Below are 25,192 nucleotides of genomic sequence, written 5' to 3'. Positions count from 1 at the left end.
ATATACATGGTGGGGGTGTGAATTCAGAGTGTTCCAATAATTCAAACTGTCAATGCTTAAGAGAAAGAATACATACTGAAAAAGACATTTGAATTAAGAGTGGGATGATCTCCAGAAATTTTTAGGACACAGATAATAGATTCAGAACACCTAGGATGGCAGTGTAGATCAAGGGATTTTTAGAGGAACTGAAGCTATTCTTTAACTTCAGTGGAAATACTATACCTGTCCAAGAGAATCTTGTCCAAAGGATGCTGTCCATTAGTATTACGACCCCATGTGAAATGTATTCAAATTAGTTTTTAATACAACTTTGATTTAAAGTAAAATACAGAGAAATATTAGACAACTAAGCAATAATTTCCCTTTACTTAGTAAAGATATGTGTGTGAGAGTAAGTAGCATTCTCACATTTACTAGCATGATATAGACTTGACACCTTGCATAATCCAGAAATGTCACCCTAACTATTATTACTTTCTTCTTACACTCTGCCCACGACCCAAAACTTTACTTTCTAAAATGAAAGTTACACATACATCTATATGATAGTGTCCAATAACCAGATTCTAGTACAAAGTAGCTAACAACTTATTAATCACTAACTCCTCTAATGAAAAATTAAAGTAATGACTTTCAACCTCTGATATAACCCAGAATGCTACCAAACTCACTGAAACACAAATGATGATTTTGTAACACAGCAAGATATATATGAAACAGAAGGCTAATCAAAATAAGATGAAGAGAAGACCTACCATCAATCAATTATCAGGGAAGGAATAAATGTGTAACACTGGGGAAAAAAGAGAGGAACAAGATCCAATTTGAATTTAAGTGTCCAAGAGGTATAATTTAAATCACTATTTTTTTTTTTTAATGAAAAAGCCAGTCATATTTTCATTAGGTCTTGGGAAAAAATAGAACACTATATAAAAGGTACAACACTCTGACATGTATCCGCAATATACTGTTCTAGTAATTTTATTAAAATTTTCAAATTTTAGTCAATATTTATAGATGACATGTGTGTATATATATTTCAACTAGAAAAAGTTAGCATTCTTTATCAAACAGATTTATGATGTAAAAAAGCTTACAGTAACTATCTAAAAGTTCAGTAAGAAGACACAAGGTAATTGTTGGAAAGCATGTGAAATATCTCATGTAACAAGATACTGAGAACTGGATAAAGATAAAGAGAGAGGGGCACCTGGATGGCTCAGTGGGTTAAAGCCTCTGCCTTTGGCTCAGGTCATGGTCTCAGGGTCCTGGGGTCGAGCCCTGCATCAGGCTCTCTGCTCAGCAGGAAGCCTCCTTACCACTCCCCCTCTGCCTGCCTCTCTGCCTGCTTGTTCTCTGCCAACTAAATAAATAAATAAAATCTTTCAAAAAAAAAAAAAAAGAGAGACACACATTCTTTTTTTTTTTTTTTTAAAGATTTTATTTATTCATTTGACAGACAGAGATCACAAGCAGGCAGAGAGGCAGGCAGAGAGAGAGGAAAGGAAGCAGGCTCCCCACCAAGCAGAGAGCCGGACATGGGGCTCGATCCCAGGACCCTGGGATCATGACCTGAGCCAAAGGCAGAGGCTTCAACCCACTGAGCCACCCAGGCGCCCCAAGCCACATATTCTTTAACATACTTTTCATTCAAGGTAGGAACTACAGCCCCTCCCTTTGGGTCCAGGCAGGCTCTGTGACTTTTCAGTCCAGGCCTTCAGAAACCAACAATTTCTACTTCCTGTCTCTTAGAGTTCCTCTTGGAACCCAGTTCTGAGAAGCCCAAGCCACAGAGAGGCCATGTACAGGAGATCTGATTGGCAAGCCTTGTTATAAAAGACAGTATGATCTGTCATGTGAGTAATCTTAGATGTCCAGCCTGTCTTTAAATAATATGTAATTTTTTCAGAAAACAGAAAACAGAACTGAAGGTCTGAAAAAACAGGAAAGAAAAGAAAGAGGAAAAGTAAAGAAAAGAATGAAAGCAGGGAAGGTAGGAGAGAAAGATAAGAAAAATCCAGAGTGGGAGAGCAAAGGTAAATAAAAAAGAAAGAATACATTTTCTCTGGAATGTTTTGATTTTTTTTAGTTCTTAAATCTATACTGTATGTGGTCATTTTTACGGGTAAACACAGTTACATGTAACATGTTATATTCCTTCAGTAAAAGTAAGATCAAAACCGTAAAGGATTTTAATATACATACATATTTTATTTTGGTGCTTCTAAAGTTCCCAGGAATATTACATTTTCTTTATACTTCTAAGCCAAACCTACAACATCAAGTATAAATTTGGGGAGAAATTATGTTGTCTAAAATAATCTAGAGTACTACTTCACAGGAACATTGTGAAAAATATTTTTAAAATGCCATGTATAAGAAGCAGTTTACAAGACATAAAATGACATGAAAATTTAAATGTAATTGTTGCATGTCTAGTAAACCCCTTACTTGCTTCCCCCTAACTTAAGGATAGGTATAAACAGGAACATAACCATAAAATTTTAATAAAATAAGAATGACTTATTATATACCATATCCCGTCCAGGGCTCAAATCTAGTATCAACTCCTTTATTAACCCTCCCTTAAACAATCCAGTTACTAAAAACAAACAAAAAACAATAAAACCTCTTCAGAAAATCTTGAAAAAATCCTCTAGAATATAAACTTCATGAGGATAGGTAGGCATAAATGATCAAAACATATGAATTAATCTCTATGGCATTCTACCACTTACTTATTTCCAGGAAGGCACCATAAAATAAAATATCTTGAGAGGCATCCTTCTAACACAGCTCTTGAGATTTATCTAAACCATAATTATTGCTGAGATTTTTCCCACAGTCTACTAACTGCAGTTAAGCAAACACAGGGAAAATCTAGGGGAAAATTAACAGCTTCCAGGAAGAGATAACTTGTAATTTTAGCACAGTTAACCCATTAAAGACTAAATAGACTTTACACCTTGTTACTACTATTATGTCAAAACATTAATGACTTCTTTTATCAGGATTTTGTATCTTTTAATCATCTTCTTATAGAGAATTTTAATCTGCCATGATCAAAATGTCTACATCCTCCCAAAATTCACACAATGAAATCCTAATGCCTCGTGTGATGGTATTAGGAGGTGCTGACCATCCTAAAAACTCAAAAACGAGAGCCCACAGAGCTCCCTATCCCATTCTGCCAGATGAAAATACAACAAAAAGTCTTCCATCCCAAAAAGGCCCTCTCCTGACCATGCTGGTATACCCTATCCTGGACTTCCAGCCTATAAGCCAACCTCTGGTATTTTGTTATAGCAGCCCACAAGGACTAAGATAAAATCCTACAAAGTGCTAAATGTAAATGTGTATGAAAACGGCAACATTGGGATAGCCTACTTCCTTGACTCCACCGTACCAATGGAAAGCAGAGTTTGAAAAACTTACCACAGCTTTTAACATATGTGTCCATAACTTCAGCACTAATGCCATTTGGCCCATTCTCACTTGGTGCATACTTTCTAAAGAAGTTCTGAAAAGATAAAATTTACATGTTTACAAATTCAGTATAATCCTTAAGCAAATCAGACATTTTGAAATTATAAGAAATGACCAAATGTGTAATCTAAAGCTTAGTCAGTAATTATAAAATGTGGACTTTAAAAAGTATACTCCAAGAATAAGTCTTATTAATATGCTTACAGACAGTTAAGATAAAAAAAAAAGTATGCTGCTACTTTCATATCTTAGGGAAAACATTACATAAAATTAAATAAATTTACTGCTATTTCTTTATAGTCAATTTATCATTTTCTTTTACCTTTCTTCCGAATGTAAAAAATGAGGGTTTTCTGGTACCATATATTCCCCTTAAAATGAACATGAGTTATTAAAATTATCTTTTAAGTATAACTTCTGTTAGCATTAAAAAACCTCCAGTTATAAAACAAATAAGGGGATGTAAAGTATATCACAGGAAATATGGTCAATAATATTGTTAATAACTTGGTGACAGATGGTGATTAGTCACATGGTGACCATTTCATAATTATATATTGCTAATCACTGTGCTGTACACCTCAAAGCAAGATGATATTGTTAATGTCAACTATATGCCAATAAAAAAAAGCTCAGTAAAATTATACCCAAATTTGTTAATTAATTAGAATGCAAGTGCTAATTTGTAAATTAATTAGAATGCAAGTGCTAATTCTTACAGAAAATTAATGGAAAGATAAATATAAGAGAGATGTGAACTGAACAAAAGAATTTCGACACTGCACTAGAGTGTCGAAAGAGTCTGGAATCAATGTGGAAAACAGTGTTTTGCTTTGTTTCTGACTACCAACTGGAACTATTCCCTTACTTATTAAATGTTGAAGAAAAACAGTATATATTATTCAAAAATACAAGTAATATACTGCTAAAAAAAATTTATCCTATGTTTCAGCTTTTCTGAAAGTCCTTTCACAAAGGACTATGTTTTGAATATATAAAGAATTCCTATACATCAATAAAAACACAAATAACTGAACAGTAAAATGAACAAAAGATGTAATTAAGCATGTCACAGAAGAAATAAATGACCTATACATATATATATTAAGTGCTCAACCTTGTGAGTAATTAGGGAAATGCAAATGAAAACAAAAAATAAAATACTAAAATTCAGAAGTCTGACAATACAAAAAAATTTACAAATTAAAAAAAATAATAAAAGTTTAACAATACCAAGATTAGGCAAAGATGTATAGCAACGAGAAATGGAACATTTTTTTCCAAAAACAACCATTTTGGAAAACAGCTTTTAATTATCTACTGAAGTTGAACATGAGAATAACCCATGACTTGGCAAAACTATTTACAGAGATCAGATATGAAAACCAAGAATCAATATACAAACTACCACTGGCCTTATTTTATTAAATAATAATTGCACAAGGCAACATAATAACTGACAATTTTATTAAACAATTACTTCAGTTAGAAACTATATTAAAGATCTACCTATACTTCACATCATCTTCAAAACAATCCTAGAGGTAGGTACTATTAATTATAACCCAAATTTTACAGATGAAGAAACTGAGACCTGAAGGGTATGTTAGGGGTTCAAGGCCTCCTACATGTGTTACATGGAGTCACAGACTCAACATATGGTTGGTACCACAACTGACATTTAGCACACACAGTAGATCCATCACAGGACAAGTACACATGCAAAGTCTGGAGAAACCCACGTGTAAGCCTCCTGACTCTCTTCTGTGAGGGGATACACTGATCATATTTATTACTTTTCTTCAACAATTAAAAAAAAGGCAGTAATATGGGTGCAATATTTCTCTCCAGGAAAGCCTACTGGAGATATTATTCAAGGTTTTTATTGGGAGCTGGTCATATAGGTACCCTCTGTCTAGCAACTGCCGAAATTCTAGAAGGAAAGCAAGTTGTTTGCTATAAATCACATATCACAAACAGTCTAGGCACACTGAACTACTCTTATCAGTTAGGGAACAGAGGAACAACACACTGAAACCAAGTTCACAGATACCAGGCAAAGGCTACCCTAGCAAGTGGGCTTTTCCAATGATAAGACCCTCAAATCGGTTATATTAACTCTTCTTTGCACAAAGGCTTAAGAAGCCACTCAAGGTTTACAGTTGAAAAGCTGCATGGCCAAACTCCAACCCCAGGCAGTTCCATGTTTTGAGCACAAACTTTTTTCCTTTTTTTTTTTTCCCATTTCCTCCCCACCCTACCTCCTCTCCAGTAACCATCTATTTGTTCTCTATAGTTAGGAATATTTTTTTTGTCTTTTTTTTCCTTTGTTCATTTGTTTTGTCTCTTGAGTTTTACATATGAATGATATCATATGGTATTTGTCTTTATCTGACTGGCTTATTTTACCTATCATTATACCTTTTTTTTTCCATTATACTTTTCTAGATCCATCTATGTTGTTGCAAATGGCAAGATGTCATTCTTTTTTACGGTGGAATAATATTCCATTGTGTATGGTGTGTGTGTGTGTGTGTGTGTGTCTGTGTGTGTGTGTCCCACCTCTTTTTTACCCATTCATCTATTGATAGACACTTGGGCTACTGCCATAAATTTAGCTACTGTAAATAAAGCTGCAATAAACAAAGGTGTATATATACCCCTTCCCTTCAATTTAGTGTTTTCATTTTTCAGTTAAACACCCAGTAGTGGGATTACTGGATCGTAGGATAGTTCTACTTTAAATTTTTTGAGTAACCTCCATACTGTCTGCCACAATAGCTCTACCACTCTGCAATCTCACCAACAGTGTTCCAGGGTTCTGTTTTCTCTAACTCCTTGCCAAGACTTGTTACTTGAGTCTGATTTTAGTCATTCTGATGGTGTGCAGTGGTATCTCACTGTGGTTTTGGTTTGTATTTTTCTGATGATGAATGATGTTGAGCATCTTTTCATGTGTCTATTGGCCATCTGGATGTTGTCTTTGGAGAAATGTCTGTTCATGTCTTCTGCCCATGTTTTAATTGCATTGTTTGATTTTGGGGGTATTGAGTTGTGTAAGTTCTTTATATATTTTGGATATTAATCCTTTATCAGATATGTCATTTGCAAAAATCTTCTGGTTGTCACTTAGTTTTGTTACTTCATAGCTGTTACTATGAAAAAGCTTTTTGTTTTGATGTAATCCCAACAGTTTATTTTTGCTTTTGTTTCCCTTGCCTCAGGAGATGGCTCTAAAAGAATGCTGCTATAGCTGATGTCAGAGAAATTAGTGCCTGTGCTTTCCTGTAGGATTTTTATGGTTTCAGGTCTCACATTTAAGTCCTTAAGCCATTTTGAGTTTATTTTTGTATGTGGTGTAAGGAGTGGCCCATTTTCATTCTTTTGCATGTAGCTGTCCAGTTCTCCCAACACCATTTGTTAAAGAGACTTTTCCCATTGCAAATTCTTGCCTCTTTTGTCAAAGATTAATTGACCACATAATCGTGGGTTTATTTCTTTGGTTTCTATTCTGTTCCATTAATCAATGTCTGTTTTTGTGCCAGTACCATACTGTTTTGATTACTACAGCTTTGTAAAATATAATCTAAGGTCTGGAATTAGGATACCTCTAGTTCTGTTTTTCTTCTTCAAGACTGCTTTGTCTATTTAAGATCTTTTGTGGTGCCACAGAAATTTTAGAATTGTTTGTTCTTGTTCTGTGAAAAATGCTGTTGGTATTTTGGTAGGGATTGCATTAAGTGTGCATACTGCTTGGATAGTAGACATGTTTACAATATTTGTTCTTTCAATCTGAACATGGATTATTGTCTTTCCATTCCTTGTGTCATCTTCAATTTACCAGTGTTTTATAGCTTCTAGGGTACAGGTCTTTTTTAACTCTTTTATTCCTAGGTCTTTTATTTTATTATTTCTGGTGCAATTTTAAGTGGAATTGTTTTCCTAATTTCTCTTTCTGCTGCTTCATTATCAGTGTATAGGAATGCAACAGATTTCTGCATATTGATTTTGCATCCTGTAACTTTACTGAATTCATTTATCAGTTCTAGGAAACTAGTATCTCTCATGAACATAGATGCAAAAATCCTCAAAAAATATTAGCAAACTGAATTCAAGAATACATTAGAGGGCACCTGGGTGGTTCAGTTGGTTAAGCAACTGCCTCCAGCTCAGGTCATGGTCCTGGAGTCCCGGGATCGAGTCCCACATCGGGCTCCCTGCTTTGCAGGGGTCTGCTTCTCCCTCTGACCCTCTCCCCTCCCATGCTCTCTCTCTCACTCTCTCTCTCTCAAATAAATAAATAAAATCTTAAACACACACACACACACACACACACACACACACACACACACATTAGAAAAATCATGCGCCACAATCAAGTGGATTTATTCCTGGGATGTAAGGGTGGTTCAATATTCACAAACTGATCAACATGATATGTCACATCAGTAAGGGAAAGGATGAAAATCCTGTAATCATTTCTAAAGATACACAAAAAGATTTGACAAAGTACAACATTCATTCATGATAAAAACCCTCAACAATGTGGGTTTAGAAGGAACAAATCTCAACATATAAAGACCATATGTGAAAAAAAAAACATAGCTCACATCATACTCAGTGGGGAAAAACTGACAGTCTTTTTCCTAAGGTCAGGAGTAAGACAAGGATGTCCACTCTCACCACCCTCGTTCAAATAGTACTGGGAGTCCTAGCCACGGCAGTTATACAACAAAAATAAATAAAAGGCATCTGAATTGGTAACAAAGAAGTAAAACTTTCACTATTTACTATATATTTGGGAGACCTTAAGGACTTCAGTAAGCCTGAGCTTTTAACCACTGCATGTGACTGTTCCCTAAACCAAAGAACAGAATAACTACTTGCTTTGCCAAGAAATCAGAGTAATGCTTTTCTGCAAATCTAAACTCCATACTGAATTACTGTGACATGTTAAACTAAGAAAGACAAAAACACACTGTAGCAAATATCCTGTCAAGTCCTTCTCATATTATCTTTCATCTCAGGTATATTGGGTTTTCTGTGCAAATTACATACTTTTTTCCCACTGGAAAAAAGAAAAATCGTATTTAAAAAACAACCAAAATAAACTATTGAGATGTGATAAGAAGTAATCCGTGTATTTAAAGTGTAAAAAATTTCAAAGACACACGTGTCATGATTCTAGAAACTGCTTACCTTTTCTTACATTAAAGGACAGCAATGAGGCTGGAGGGTCATTTTTTTTTATTAATTATTTTTATTAACATATAATGTATTACTTGCCCCAGGGGTATATGTCCATGAATTGTCAGGCTTACACATTTCACAGCACTCACCATATCACATACCCTCCCCAATGTCCAGAACTCAACTCAACCCCTCTCCCCTCAGCAACCCTCAGTTTGTTTTGTAAGATTAAGAGTCTCTTATGGTTGAAGTCAGGGTCTTACAAACAAATGTTCGAACCATGTAGGAGCAATACTATGTAGTACTGTTCTGAATGACAACAAAAATTGGAAATAATCAAATGTTCAATTAGGATTAAAAAATTATAGAATTTTCCTAATTTGGAATATAACCATAAACTAATATATTTTTAATTTAATTAATTCCTGCTTCCCTATTACATGCCAGGCACCACTGAAGGAATTGAGTACCTGTATGTACTAACAAGAAAGAATTTCCACCTGTTAGCACTGTTTACGTCCAAGGAAAGGAAAACAATGTGAGGGGGAAATGGTGATAAAAGGAGACATTTAACTGTATTTATTTTTTATAAAGATTGCAATTTTTAGAAAAGTAATATATTCAAGAATTATATAACTCATTTAAAATTAGTTCTGTACCTGAATGCTTCCTTCTGTATCAAGAACTTCAGCAACAGGAACTGACTGGATAAACTGCATGAAGCCTGCACAGAAATATATGCACTGAATTAAGCACAACTATTGATTAAGCAATAAAAATAATGGTTCTACTAAGAATAACCCTCATTTTCAAATGCATACACTACATACCTGAACAACTTAAAGAGGTCTCTAAACAATATACTTAGACTGGCATTTAAGTCACAGGAACTGTAAGAAAACTTTTATTTCAATAAAGCTGATTTATCTGTATGTTTCTCCAGGACAGTTTCCATTACTGTATACAAGGAAGAGAAAATAATAGCTAAGCTTCCTAAATTGGGCACAAAAATTTCTTCTTTCTGTACTTTTGTAACATATACCAATTAAAAATATTCCTAATTTAAAATCACTTTAAGAAATCTTAAGTTATGTAATATCAATTGCCTAAGCCTAAAACTGAATTATGTAGTTTGGCTTTTTTAATCTAATATTCCATTTTCTAACATTTCCTAGAAATGATAGAAGAAGAAAGTATAAAACCCTTATAGTACCAAAAAGAAAGAGAAGAGGACATTACATGGGAGAACAAGAAGGAGAAAAGGTAAGTGTAGTAAGTCTAGAGACCACAACAGTAGTATAAAACAACAAATCTATGAAAATATCAAAGTTGAATGAAGGAAACTACTGTATACTCCTTTAGAGTAAGGAAAGTCTCATTCATTGCTGAATTACAAACAGGGAATAGTCTGCATTAATTCACTTGAAAGATATTTATTGTCTTTCTCCCATGTAGTAAATACTTGGCCACATAAAAAGCATAGCTTTGACCCTGCCTTTACAGACTGTATCAGCCTGCAAGTGTTACTGGGATAAATACTAGGAAGAAGAGGGTTCTATGAAAGAGAAAAGTATAGGGAGACATAAACCACCACAGAGATCAGAGGGCATCAGACATTTGGGCCATGTTTTGAAGGATAATGAAAGTTAATAGGTAAAGCTGTGGAGGAATGGATGCTAAAGATGATGACCAAATCATACATGAAAACCGTAGCCTGAAAAGAGCATGGTGTGTTTGAGAAAATGGAAGGTGGCCCGTGTGACTAACGCCTGGGAAGCAAGGGGGAGACTGGCCAAAAGAGAGGCTTGAGAAACGGGCACATGAGCATGTCACAGCAAGCCAGAACTTGTGAACCAAGCTAAGGCTTTTGTGTTTGTCCAAAGAGCCAAAGGAAGTAAATAAATCAATTTATGCAGGATAGTCAAAGAATATAAGTACACTTTAAACAAGATTATTATATTTTTTTAATTTTTTCAAAATTTATTTGAGAGAGAGAGAAAAAATGAGAGGGAGAGAGGTCAGCAGGAGAAGCAGACTCCCTACTGAGCAGGGAGCCCGATGTGGGATTCGATCCTGGGACTCCATGATCATGACCTGAGCCAAAGGCAGATGCTTAACCACTCAGCCACCCAGACACCCAACAAGATCATTCTGAGAGAAAAATGAGAAGAGGAATTATCCCACCAAAAAGATTTGAGGGTGGCCCCGGGAAGACCAGGAAAACTAAAACAGATACTTTTGTTGTTCCCAGTTACCTAAGGTGGAAGCTCTGAGAGGAACAAGACTAGGGAATTTACAACGGGTTTTAGGTAAGCATTCCTAAGGAATCATCTATCAAAGTTCCAGAGGTTATTCCATCCTAGAAAGACTTAGATGCCATAAATCTATATTAAAAAAAAATTAGTTAGTAAGGCATCATCATTTGCTGAGTGGCTTTTTTTTTTTTAAAGATTTTATTTATTTATTTGTCAGAGACAGAGGGAGAGAGAGTGAGTGAGCACAGGTAGACAGAGAGGCAGGCAGAGGCAGAGGGAGAAGCAGGCTCCCTGCCGAGCAAGGAGCCCGATGCGGGACTCGATCCCAGAACCCTGGGATCATGACCTGAGCCGAAGGCAACTGCTTAACCAATTGAGCCACCCAGGCATCCCTGCTGAGTGGCTTTTTTAAGCAGAGCACAATACAAAGCCACTTTGCATCATAGTAACTCTCAAATGATGATTCAGGACAAAAATTACTATGTAAGAAACTACTGTGAACTCTAAGTGGCTTTGAAGGCAAATAAATACAGTACAAAAGGTGTTAATTTTTCCTTACAGATACACTGTTTAATGTTTTTAAGAGGAAGCAAGGGAGAAAAGAAGAGGCACAATCAGTCTTCAGTGCTACAAATTAATTCAATCTCTAATGTTCTTCACTTTCAATTAAAAGAGGAAAAGCAGCCTCGTTGGATGTTGAAATAAAAAACCATGGTGTAACGTAAACTTACCATGTTTTGTACTGGTGGCTAATACCTTGTAGGGTGTTAACTTCAAATCCAGATTTTCTTTCCGTAGCAGCTTTTGATGAAAAGATAAAATATGTTAACCAAATATAAAGACTGTTCTAAAAAGTTTTGTAGGCAAGTATTGTAATAGCTTAACGTAAGAGATTTAGGCAATAAATCTAAATTGAAATTTAACTAAATTCATCAGTTAATTTTACTTAGATCATTGAAATAAACTTATTAAGCACATACTTGATGGTATGCCAAATTTTTTTATCTTATTCTAAATCACTGCTGATAGATTTCAATGAACAGTAGGTTTCCTCCAACTCATTTAAGCAGTTCTCTCTAGTCACTAAGTATTTCAGAACTCACAAAAAGGAAAATGAGGGCAAGGATTTAAAGACGGGCAGGGATGCAATTTAAAGAATAAAAAGAAAAAAATAAAGAACAAAAATATCTAGCAAGAGAAAGGGAATTACTAAACATGACATCAAAAGAACTTAGCTGAGAAGAAAGTTTTAATAAAAAGAAATGCATGCAGTTTCATTTAATACTCATCATAAGAGTCACTCTGCAGTGTACAAAAACAACTACACTTGGTCAAGGTCAAGTAGAAACTGCTGAGCTTCCTAGGATTGTAACTGAATGTTAAAAATACTTCTGAGTCCATACACAGTGTATACACTAAACCACAGTTTTCCAAAATTAAAAAATGTTTCCTGCCAACATAAGGTTATATAGTCACCTTGTCCATGAGTGAAATGATTTGAAGAATAAGTTGATCTTGCCGTAAATCATCCCCATGCTTAAATATAACTGGGTATTTGCCTCCATCTTCCGTCTTAAAGAATAACTGTGCAGGCATAAGAGCACTCTGGAAATAAAAATATTGTTTTCAAATTTGGATATAAATCAATGCACAAGGATTTACTATACACAGGAGGAAATGGTGACCTGTAAGGTAAACAAGTAAGTTACCAGAACCTAAAGAAACCAGATGGGCTGGCAACAAGATGTAATCAGATACTTTGGAGAAAACAATCAGGGAGCTACCAGACAGAAGATTACATGGCTTAAAGAACAAGAGCTCTAGGGTCAGTGACAGAAATTCAAGTTCCACCAGATACTAGCTGGGTGACCTCTCACGTGTTCTTTAACCTGTCTCCTCACTTGTAAAATAAAGATAACTTTTCCTTTGCACAGTTCCTAAGACATGTGACAGAGCAAATACAGTAAAATGTTAAGAAAAGTCAAAACAATAGGTATCTATCTAGTTGTTCACCATGTAATTCTTTACTCTTTGCTGTATGCTTGAAAACTTTCCTATAAAATGGTGGGGTAAAGGTGTCAAAAAAATGCTTCACAGTGAATTTATGTTCAGAACTTACAACCTCTTTTGGATTAAAACTCTGAATTTTAAATTATCTTCAATTTAGAGTATCCTTTTATCACCTCAAGCAAAAAATGTATTTTGTAAATTACCTCAAAAGCATTTGTGACCCCAAAATGATTAAGAATTACTATGACAAGAGTTATGTAGTAAATGACCTGGAACCATTAATCCTAAACTCTAACCCAGAATTTTTAAGAATGCTTACATACTTTAAGGATTGTAAGAAAACAAACAAAAAGACTGGCAATCAGGATCAAAAATATGTCTCATGATAGCTTACTGACCATCCACTTTGTGCATTTAAGACGTAATTATAATACTACACATTTAAGAAGAAAATGGGTCCAGAATCCACCTAACAATTGTGGCAGATGTACACTCCTATACCACACTCTTACAACTCCTATTCTGTCTTAAATATTTTTTCCCATCTTGTTTCCAAAAAATGGTATAAAACTACCTTTTTGATATACTGCTCTTGATTAGTCTTCAGGGAATGAGAATATTAGAAGCTTGTCTTGTTTGAGACTTCCAGCCCAAAGGAATACCAGTTGTACACACATGTATACCAGTTGTTACATGTCTGTGTGTACCTTTTAAAATCTCAGCTTCTGGTGGGTTTTAAGCACAAGCTAAGAAATATTTGCATTTTATCTCCTGCTCCAGTGCTTTTCAAATTGCAGGTTATAATCTATGAATGAGTTTTAAAACCAAGTAAACAAGTTGCAAGTTATATTTAAAATGTAATACACCAGAATAATTCTTAAAAGAATAGAAACTATCAGAGTCTATAACATGCAGAAAGGTTCAGTGTTACTTTAAAAACTTATGTTTCAGTTGTGTGATCTGGGATGCCACAGGTTGCCTTTAAACACACCCTTGAAAAAAAATCCAAACTACTTCTTACTATAGTCACATCCCTTTTTATTAAAAAGTGTAAGTAGTTGTCCTATGAGCTCTTTCATTTCTGGTACAAAGTAGTATTACAGCGCAACATATGCCCTTCCCCTACTAGAATCACAAAACGTAAAACACCATGTCTCAGAGACCTTTCTTTATGATGCCCAACAGAAAATGATGCTTCACAGATAATGATGCCCACCAAGTACTTTGGCCCAACTGGAGAGAGTGGCTACCATCAGGTTTTTCTAAATATCCAAGCTGTGGCCAACCAAAAAAAGTCTGGCATGCTATCAAGAACTAAAGAGAATTACTACTTGAAAGCACAAGAAAAAAATTTAAGTCACAGTAATAAATATCAGAGCAAGAAATGTGAAAAGGCTAACCAAGACTATAACCATATGAACTTATGAACAGAATAGGTAATACAAGTTTTGCAAGTAAAAAATTTTTGTTAAAAGCTTACATTGAAAAAGTAGGTGTGGGTCTAATAAAACATTCAAAGAATTAAAGATTAAAAATAACCCACAGATAAAAAAAATATTTGACACATTTCATATAAAAGTATCTACAGGGAAATCAAAACACAATGATTAGAAAACGGTAATTTTTTATCTAGCACTACTATATCAAACAAAATTACAGATACTATCTGCACTGTAATCATTTTGGAAGGGAGTACCTCTGTTTTTGCTTTACAGAATTAGGTTCCAATCATATACATTAGAGATCCATCACAATTACCTTAAATAGTGTAGCTGTTTCTGGGATTATTCCTCTAATTTTCACCTGAGGTTCTAATGGCAATGGGATAAGTTCCACATCTGACAAGTTCATCTTTTCATTGTCTCCAAGCAATGCCTGTAGTCTCTCATTCTAAGAGAACAAATCAGAAAGAACTGATTACATTAAAATGAAAAAGGAGTTTATAAACACATGATAAAGACATAAAGACTACTCCTATTAACTTAAAATGTCTCCAAAGCACCATAAAAGTAACACAAAGCAGACAGTGCACCCCTAAGAGACAAGCACTCACACTCGGAATCTGCATGACGAGAGAGAGCAGTGGCCCACTTCAAGAGGAGCGACTTGACTGTGAAGAACCAGATTTACACAAGGTTAGGCAATACATTTCTCTTGCTGCAACTGAGAATAAGGAATACACTCATGCCAGATTTTAAAACTCCATTTCTGTTTTCAAAGGATGTGTGAAGCCACAAAGAGAAACTCGTTTCATTTGAAGCTTAATTTTATATGATGAAATATTAAGCAAGAATTTCAGTATGTTGCTCCAGGGCATATTTCAGGTTTAAAAAGTAAACAATTCACTTGGAGGAACTTGAACCCTACATTTTACTGTTCATTGGATCTGTCTGATCTACTTTTCCTAAGAATATCATCATTTATTTTCTTCAGCTCACATGCATACTGCCACTGAGTCAAGAATTCAGAAACTGAAAATTTCAAGTCACATGGCTTTGTCATGTAGCAGCATCTATACTGCATAGATCAAGTCCTTCCAGTCAATTTCAAAAGAACAATCCACTTGAAAGCTTCAAGAGTCTTGCATTCTTTTAACAGGTGTGTTTGTTCTTTAAAGGGGAAAACCTGACCTGCAGATCCTAGCAACATAAAGCATTTCAACTATAAAGCTACTGAGAGGATGCAGTGTCACAGGAGCAAACTCTGCAATCAGTAAGGTGGAAGTTCAGAAATATGCTCCCGGGACCACTAAGACAGAAAGATTCTTCACCTCCAGTAATATTCCAATTCTTCCTCTGAATTGCAGAAAGTCCAAGTTAAGGTCAACTGAAAACCGGTACAAACTTCTACAAAGCCCTTAAAAAAATCAGTATATCTATTCCCTAACCCAATGTATGATCAGATATACAAATAAGAAGTAACGTCAATTAACCTGAATTTCAAGTTATCCTATTATGACCAATTTCTAATTGTTGTACTAATAAACAATAAAATAACCAGAAAACAGATCAAAGAAAGGTGAGAAATCCAGCCACTTCTTACCACGTCCACTGCTCTAAGCCCTGGGCTCCAAGCTGCCCTCACTTCTCAGCTTGACCACTGCAGTAGCCTCCTGACAGCTCTTCTTCAACTTTGCCTCTTACAGTCTCTTATCAAAAACAACTAGAGTCGGGTTTTTTGCTGCTAAAACCAAAGTCTGGTCATGTCAACTCTCTTCTTCCAAAACCCCCAAAGCTTCTATGTGAACTCAGTGTTTAAGGTAAAGTCCTCGTGATGGCTTACAAGGATATATTCTCCAATTCCCTCTTATCTCTGTCCTCAGTCCTCTTCTCCTACTTCTCACCCTGCCCATCCTTCCTCCACTCCACATACACTGGGCTTCCTCTAGTTCACAAATATGTCATGCACACAACACACATACGCTCTCACATCAGGCTTCTGTCCTTGCTATTCTTCTGGCTGGAATAGTCTTCTCTAGATATGCCCATGGCTTGTTCCCTCACCTACTTCAGGTCTTTGTCCAAATGTCAACTTCCCAGTGAGGCCTTCCTGACCACGCTACTGAGAGGTAAAACACTACCTTACTACCCAAACCCAGCACTTCCTGCTTCCTGTTTCTGCTTTATTTTTCTCCATAGTATACAACAGTATCTATTCTATATTTCACTAACTTATTCCATTTAATGTCTCCTCAAAAGCTCTGTTAAGAACAGAATTTTTTTTTTAAAGATTTTATTTATTTATTTGACAGAGAGAAATCACAAGTAGACAGAGAGGCAGGCAGAGAGAGAGAGAGGGAAGCAGGCTCCCTGCTGAGCAGAGAGCCCAATGCAGGACTCGATCCCAAGACCCTGAGATCATAATCTGAGCCAAAGGCAGACACTTAACTTACTGAGCCACCTAGGTACCATAATTAAATTGTTAGAAAGTACTGACGGAAATGCATTTTTATTTAACTCCAATATCTAGACTCAGAGACCTCTTTCAACAGAATTCTTCTAAACTAGAGATCAACAAAGAAAAACAATACTGCAAAAACTTTATCATTTGTTTTACCCATGTTACTAATAACTCACAGATAACGTTCCTATGTATCTAATGCTGCTGCATTCAGCATGACATATTTCTCCCAAACTCATTATGGAAATGGGGGGATGGAAAAGTGCTACATGTAATTTCAAATTCTTAGCAGTATTGAATTCATCATTACTAGTAATAACACAAATAATAGTAGTAGACAGCCATCTTGGCATTTCTGCATGGTGCCAGGGCTTGTTTCTAGTAAATCTACATTAACAAAATTGTCCTTAACACATCATTTAAAAAAAAAACAAGTCTGAAAAGATCTTAAGCCCAAAGATTAAGACTATATTTAGGACTGTCTGGTTTAAAACAGGATGTGTGGCAGAAACAAAATTTATTTTGGGAAGCTTTAAGTGATACCTTAAATGGGTATACAGCCAAAACTGAGGTGCAGCCAGATTCATGTGAGTGACAAATAGAAGAGCATGCCACACTAACACAAACTGGTTTAAACACGTGCCTACACTGACAGTTGTGGGGACCGCACTGCTGCTGGTGGGTGTGTGGGATCACTCTGCTTCCTCACATAGGCACCTAATGGGGAGAGGGGCTCCAGAATGAATAGCAATAGGGATTTAGTTATTTAACCATGGTTTCTGATTTTTTTCACAGCAATGACAAGAAAAGTCATCTCAATAAAAATGTGTTTCTCTTCAGCCTATTTTCTCCTTCTTAACTTTGTGAACATTATTTTTTGCACATTCATCTAGTAGTATTTCTCTTTAGACCTGATCCCCTGCCTTTGAGCTCCTGACTCCATTTTTCACTTTTTTTTCTCTCCACTTTCCTCTCACAAGTCTGGATAACAGTAAAATGTGTTGTGCTCTTTCACAAAGGTCACCAAGAAAGATCTGCCTATGGCGGGATTAGTTAAAGAGAAGGTATCAAGTGAATTCTTTATACCATTTGGGCTAATGATGAGGGAGAATGACATATGAAGAACAGATACTCAGCAAGCAGAAGCCTTATTTGAGAGAAAGATCCATGTCCTCGCCATTAGAACAGAAGCAAAACCAGTGCTGTTACTAACAATTAATTGTGCCACCCTGGGCAAGTCACATTGGACCTTTATTCTCTCAGAGTAGTTCCAGTCTCCATGATCTGCAGAGGTCTTTCCACATCAAACACATTATATACTAAGACGCTAAAATTTTAAAATGAGACCCAATAAAGCATTATAGATTAATAATACGGATTTAGAATGCCTGGGACTAAATCTCAACTGTAATACTTTCTAGCTGAGGACACTGAACAAATTACTTAAACCCTCGAACCCTCATACACTGTTGGTGAGAATGCAAAATGGTGCAGCCACTCTGGAAAACAGTATGGAAGTTCCTCAAAACCTTAAAAGTAGAACTACCTTATAACCCAACGACTGCCCTACTAGGTATTTATCTAAAGGATACAAATATAGTGATTCAGAGGTGCACAAGCATCCCAACGTTTATAGCAGCAATGTCCACAATAGCCAAAATATGGAAAGAGCCAGATGTCCATCAACAGATGAATGGATAAAGAAGATATGGTATATGTGTGTACACACACACACACACACACACACACACACATTAAGTCATCAAAAAGAATGAAATCTTGCCATCTGCAACATGGATGAAACTAGAGGTTATTAGGCTCAGCAAAATAAGTCATTCAGAGAAAGACAAATACTGTATGATTTCACTCACATGTGGAATTTAAGAATCAAAACAGACGAACACAGGGAAGGGAAGGAAAAATAAGATGGAAATAGAGAGCGAGGCAAACCATAAGAGACTCTGAACTCTAGGAAACAAACTGAGGGTTGCTGGAGAGAAGGTGGGTCAAGGGATAGAGTAACTGGGTGATTGGCATTAAGGAGGGCACCTGATGTAATAAGCATTGGGTGTTACATGCAGCTGGTGAATTACTAAATTCTACCTCTGAAACTAATAATACAGTATATGTTCACTAAACTGAATTTAAATAAAGAATTTTCAAAACATTACTTAACCTCTTTCCCACTTTTTTTTTATAATTTATATAATAGCATCTAACTTACAGAGTTGTTGTGAGGATTAAATCAATATACATATATGTACATACACAAATTCATAAAACAGGATCCTGTATGTAATCAGTGCTTGTAAGTCTTCCTACTGCTATAATTACATAAGAATTTCATAAAATATATCAACCCAGAGAGACAGTACCAAAATTCAGTATTTTATGATACTGAAACATCATTAGTAATAAACAAAAAGCAAAGCCCATAGGTTTACCTTTTTCTTACGATTTCCGCTTTCACGCTGCACTGCCTTCATTAGATGCACCAACCGATCTACAAACGTTTGCTGTGCAGCCAGCAAAGAACGCATAACTCTGACAGACTTATCACCCTGAAGGGATTCAAAGGAAAGGAAAATTAGTTCTGTGTAGCATAATGATCAGGGTTTCTTTAATAGCATGGGTGATCTTTATTTATTCTTCTAATAGCTTACAAACTTCAGTACAAAGTGAAATTGAAAAAGATTAATTATCTTGATTCAGAGATAATGAGAAAGCTGCTGGCTTATTTAAACACTGCCAACTCTTCCACAGTTGAAAACTATCTGAGCCTTCAGCAAATACTGATCTATCAAAAACAGCACTTTTTTTCACATACAACCATGTGAGAAGAGAATTTGTTCACCCAAAATGCATTCACTCATTCACTCAATAAATATCTGGAAGCCTGTGATGTCTTCAGAAATGCACTAGGCCTATGGCAGAAACAATATCATCTTCAAGGACTAAAAAATCTACTGGAAAAAAAAAAGAAAAGCATTCTCAAATAGTACCATAATGCATGCTTGCTTAGTAAAATATAAGTCATAAAAATTAAATGCCATAAAGTCTTATGCAGTGAATTCCCAGTTCATAAAATATTATAAAATACATTTTTTCACTTAATCTTCCCAATTACACTGATAAGGGTGGCTAGGCAACTGTTATTATCCTCATTTCAAAGGTGAGGAAATTTAAGCTCAGAGAAAATAAAATTTCTTCACAGTATAACAAAAACTGTAAATGCAGAATTGAAGTTAGAAGAGAAAACCAACTACTTTATCTGCCAATAGGTGAATGCAGAGAAACTCTGAGCTCTGAGAACTATAGAAAAGTTTAGTCTCCAAGATTTCAATAAAATGAGATTTAAAGTAGTAAAAACATGAAACATGTTTATCTGCAATTGCAGATAAAAGATGCTATGAAGTTAATTATTTCTGTAGCAAATCACAGATCAGTGCTGTGAGGGTCCTCACTACCCATGCACCCTCTGCTGGCTGAACTGTGCCACAGCACTTTAAGAATCACAACACCAAAGAGGAAAAAATGGTTTTACATAGATTCTAAAAACTGTTTAAGAAGCAAAATATGTTACGTAGTAAGTACCTGCAATATGAGCATTGTCAGATTTCTGAAAATGTACCTAGTCTTGATAACAAATGAGAGGGAAGAAATAAAAGAGCAAATCTTTGGAATTTGTTCCATATATAGGTTTATTTCATTAAATAAGAGGTCAACAAACTTCCTATAAAGGGCCAAGGAACAAATACTTTAGGTCTTGTTGGCCATGCAGTTTCCATTTCAATTATTCAACCACTACCTCAGTACATAAGTGGCCATAAATATATGAAAACAAATGAATATAAAATTTTATGTAGGAATACTGATATTTGACTTTCATATAACTTTCATATGTCACAAGATATTCTTCTTCTTCTTTTTTTTTTTTTTAACCATTTAAAACATAAAAACCACTCTTAGCTCATGGGACATAACAAAACATGCAACAGACCAGATCTGGCCCATGCCTGGTGTTTTTGCCAACCCCCATACGAAATGGTTACCTTCAACAATGCTTGGCTAAATCGTCTCATTACATTCAAGTACATCTCATGGGTCTTCGGGTCTCTTTGCTGAGTGTCTTGATCTTCACATTCCACAATCACGTACCTTAAAAATATGTTAAGTCATTCATAAGAGGTGAAATAAGAGTCGGATTCATTTTGTAAATATTTCTACTTTTCCACTCAATCAGGCTAGTTCACATTTGCAAAAATAAATAAATGGAAGTAATGAAACATATTTTTCATCACTCTTTTAAAAGTAAAAAATTAGGGCACACACACAATCATTTATAAAAGGTAAATTAATAATAATAATGCCTTAATTTGTATGATATCCTAGAGTCTCTAAAAAGTTTGGGATCAAAAGAAGCATTTTCTCCTAATCCGTTATAAGGTACATACAGCATTACCATATTCAGAAATCATCTAAGCTCACATATCTACCAAGTAACTCACAAATAATATTTTCAAAATCTATGTAGTCCTTCTGTACAGCTCTCTTATTATGAGAACTTCACTGAGCTACTTCTCATTAATATACCTCTGCAAAATGAATACAATTTTAAATTTAGTTTTTCCCATCCAATCTCCCCATTTCTCAAAAATCCATATATAATCTCCCATTTGTGTATTACAAAATTGTGGTTTTAGAGGGTTAAAGAAATTTTAAATATATTCTTAAACTTGGACTGCTTCTATAAGTACCAAATCTTATAGCCAAGGATTTGAATTAGATCATAGAGGCCAATGTTCTCTAACTGTTCTGATAGCATCAAGCCATACTAACAAACATATTTTATATTACAACTCAGGACACACAGCCCCATGTGCGACACAGATGCCCCAAAACAAAAAAGCTTCACAAGACAATATTCTATGTTAATATTTACTACTCTCTTCTATTTCATTTTTCTTTAAATAACAAATAGTAGATCATGAGCCTGTAAATTGATTTCAGTGGATCACAACACGTAGTTTGAAAAACACAGATCTATCTAGACCAACTTGCTTATTTCATCAATAGTGAAACTTAAGAGGGGTTGTGTCTTGGCCACAGCACAATGGCTGTGCTGAAATCAGAGCCCAGGACTTTGGGGCTCCTGTGCCAGAACTCTTTCTGTCTTGCTAAGCTTAACTTCACCCTGTTTTATCTTTAAAAATCACATGAAACTTTTCAACTACCTAATCTGATAATGCTTTTCAAATCTCAAGTCACAGCCACTTAATTATTTTCTTTTCTATTATTTCTGGGAAAAAGTATAGTGCGCCAGTAGAAGGTGATGTTTATAAGAGCAGAAAGCTTACCTGCCTTGTTTACACTATACCCTCAGCACCTCCAGGCCTGGCTCCTAACACTGAATAGGCTATTGCTGAATGAATGAATGACTCAAATCTCATAGATCTAGCCATTATCTCAACACTGATAATTCTCAAATATGAATATATATCCCTTTAATCATACCAAAAGTCTGACTTTGCATTTCTTCACATGTCCTCTTACATTCAGCCATCCTAATTTTCAAGCAGCATAGTCCTTTTCCAAGACACTGTCATTTTAACCTGAACCTGTGTAATACTGAACTTAACACATTATATGAGTTACTTTTCAATCTCTATTGAATCTACCAATATTCCAGTCATTTGGACTGGGAATCCCACTGTTGCAGGGTTTGCAAACTCAAGTTTTCTCAGAAATCAGGTAGAAAACATAAATGTTTAAATCACCTGAATACACAAAAAAGAGGCGAGGCAGTAGCCAGACCAGAGAACATAAGCTCTACCCAAAATCAACACTGGCACTTTGTGTTTCATTTGCGGTCCATGCATGTAGAGCCAAGCCTAGCTCCCATTCCCTTGCTTCAAACATCTATACTCAATTAGTCACCAGACTGTGTTGACTTTTTCTTCCCTATAAAATGCCTCTTACCATGGTTCTATACTACTAGCCAGTCCCATCTAGAATCAAACAGCAGATAACCTATTACCTGGCCTCTCCAACTATAAGAAACCTGTTATTGCTCAATAAAATCATCCTAAATTTTTTTTTCTTTAAACCATCTTCATAATGTCCCACCTCTATTAACACCAATGATTCTCTTATCTACCAGTTTAACATAGATTTCGTGGCCCCAGCATCAGATTCAATTTATGCACACACACTGCAGTCAGGTCAGGCCCCTAACCACTCCTAGTATATGCATCCACTTGGAACTTTTGCTCAGGTTGCAATGATGTTCAGAAATACCTCCCCATCTCCTATTCACTCTTCAAGTACAGGAGACATTTTATCTCTTCTAGGAAGTCCCTCCTTCTCTGACTTCTCATCTAGTCCTTCTCTGACTAGTCTCTACTAGGAAGTCCCTCCTTCTGTGACTTCCTAGAAGAAGCCTAGCAGACAACTTGTGTTGAAGTTACCAAACTGTTTCACGTGTTTAACTCTTAGTTCCCCTCATATGTTATAAAGAAACTGAAGCCACAGGCCACATCTTAAAATTTTTCAATAGCCCCTGACATACCCATAACAGTCGTACACACAGAAATATTTTAAGGGCTCATAAAACTAAAAGCCTTCTTCTTTTGACTTCCCACAACAAAGGTTTACCATGATACTAGCTGCTGTTTAAAGCCCTAGAGTTGTATAGTTTATAATTCTCTGTAAAGTAGAATGAAGAACTGAACCATGACACTATTTCTACCATATCATGTTCCCAACAGAAGTTCTAAGTCAAAATTTCAAGAAGGCATTCTTGAATCTTGAATCAAGAAAGTGTTCTAGAGGGGCACTTGGGTGACTCAGCTAGTTAAGCATCCAGCTCTTGATTTCGGCTCAGATCATGATCTCAGGGTTGTGAGATCAAGCCCTGTATCAGGCTCCACACAGGGCATGGAAACTGCTTAAGATTCTCTCTCTCCATTTTTCCCCACTCTCTGAAGGGAAGGAAAGGAGGAAGGAAGTATGGATTAAAGGAAGGAAGGAAAGAACATATGACTATTTAAAATAAAGTTAAGGGGTGCCTAGGTGGCTCAGTGGGTTAAGTCTCTGCCTTCAGTTCAGGTCATGATCCCAGGGTCCTGGGATCGAGCCCCATATCAGGCTCCCTGCTCAGTGGGGAACCTGCTTCCCCCTCTCTCTCTGCCTGTCTCTCTGCCTACTTGTGATCTCTCTCTCTCTGTCAAATAAATAGATAAAATCTTTAAAAATAAATAAATAAATAAATAAATAAAATAAAGTTAATTAGGGGCGCCTGAGTGGCTCAGTGGGTTCAAGCCTCTGCCTTTGGCTCAGGTCATGATCCCAGGGTCCTGGGATCAAGCCGTGCATTGGGCTCTCTGCTCAGAGGGGAGCCTGCTTCTCCACCTCTCTCTGCACCTGCCTCTCTGCCTACTTGTGATCTCCATCTGTCAAATAAATAAATAAACACTTAAAAAAAAAAAAAGGAAATAGAGGCACCTGGCTGGCTCAGTAGGTTAAAGCCTCTGCCTTTGGATCCGGTCATGGTCTCAGGGTCCTGGGATCAAGCCCCACATCGGGCTCTCTGCTCAGCGGGGAGCCTGCTTTCCTTCCTCTCTCTCTGCCTGCCTCTGCCTACTTGTGATCTCTGTCTGTCAAATAAATAAATAAAAATCTAAAAACAATAGTAATAATAATTTAATTAGTTAAAATTAAATAAAAATAAAAAAATTCAGTTTTTCAATCATACACTTTATATTTCAGGCACTTAGTAGCCATATGTGCAGCATTATGGATAATTTCCATCACTGCAGAAAGTTTCATCAGACAACTCTATTCTAGATGAATAAGCTAAGAACAGTTAAGAGAAACTCTTATTTCCTAGTTGCGGTATTCCAGAATATTTGGTCATTTCAGGATACCACCTAGGAATGTTAAATAGACAGTGATTCCAAACAATGAAACTGTCAATATACAGTCCTATTCAAATCCTATTCAGACCTTTCCATCCTTTAAAGTCCTTGACTATCTCCATTACCTTAGTATATTGTCCTTTTCTGTGTTTACACAGAAATTCAGTTCTAAATGGGTAATAGAGATGACCAGAACATACAGGCTCTACTGCTTTTGTTCAGGTCTCCCTGAATGACCATGAAGTTAACACAATGGTCACAGCTATTTCCTATGACTGAGGGTCTATACTGATGCTCATGGTAAAGGTCAAAAAATCTTCCAAGCCAAAGTTCTGCTGCATAAAGATAAGTCCATCTAAAAATACAAATGACAATGTCATCTCCAAATATGAAGGACAAATTTAGAACAAGACTAAAAGACCTAGATTTGAA

The 25,192-nt window shown here is 35.9% G+C and overlaps 1 protein-coding gene across 5 annotated transcripts in view; it reads right to left on the bottom strand.

Moving 5' to 3' along the window:
* The window catches only part of PIK3C3 (phosphatidylinositol 3-kinase catalytic subunit type 3), a 140,950-nt gene that overhangs the window by 41,022 nt on the left and 74,736 nt on the right, over positions 1-25,192 (bottom strand). For 3 of the 5 annotated variants that reach the window (XR_006602097.1, XR_006602096.1, XM_004752236.2), the window contains exons 14-20: positions 20,897-21,002; positions 19,289-19,405; positions 14,703-14,834; positions 12,411-12,539; positions 11,666-11,735; positions 9,339-9,403; positions 3,439-3,523 (exon numbers count right to left, since the gene is read on the bottom strand). Coding sequence is in view for 3 of the 5 variants with exons in the window: in XM_004752236.2 (XP_004752293.1) it covers positions 3,439-3,523; positions 9,339-9,403; positions 11,666-11,735; positions 12,411-12,539; positions 14,703-14,834; positions 19,289-19,405; positions 20,897-21,002 (704 nt within the window). In the remaining 2 variants the exon portion in view is untranslated. Of the gene's footprint in view, positions 1-749; positions 797-2,237; positions 2,276-3,438; positions 3,524-9,338; positions 9,404-11,665; positions 11,736-12,410; positions 12,540-14,702; positions 14,835-19,288; positions 19,406-20,896; positions 21,003-25,192 lie in introns of those variants that run through there. The other 2 variants (XM_045065574.1, XM_045065575.1) reach the window with 2 other exon arrangements.

Source organism: Mustela putorius, unplaced genomic scaffold, assembly GCF_011764305.1.
Source record: "Mustela putorius furo isolate JIRA1106 unplaced genomic scaffold, ASM1176430v1.1 tig00003858_pilon_pilon_pilon, whole genome shotgun sequence".
Lineage (NCBI taxonomy): Eukaryota > Metazoa > Chordata > Mammalia > Carnivora > Mustelidae > Mustela > Mustela putorius.
Note: the sequence above shows the minus strand (reverse complement) of the source record. Positions and strands in the feature narration are given on the sequence as shown.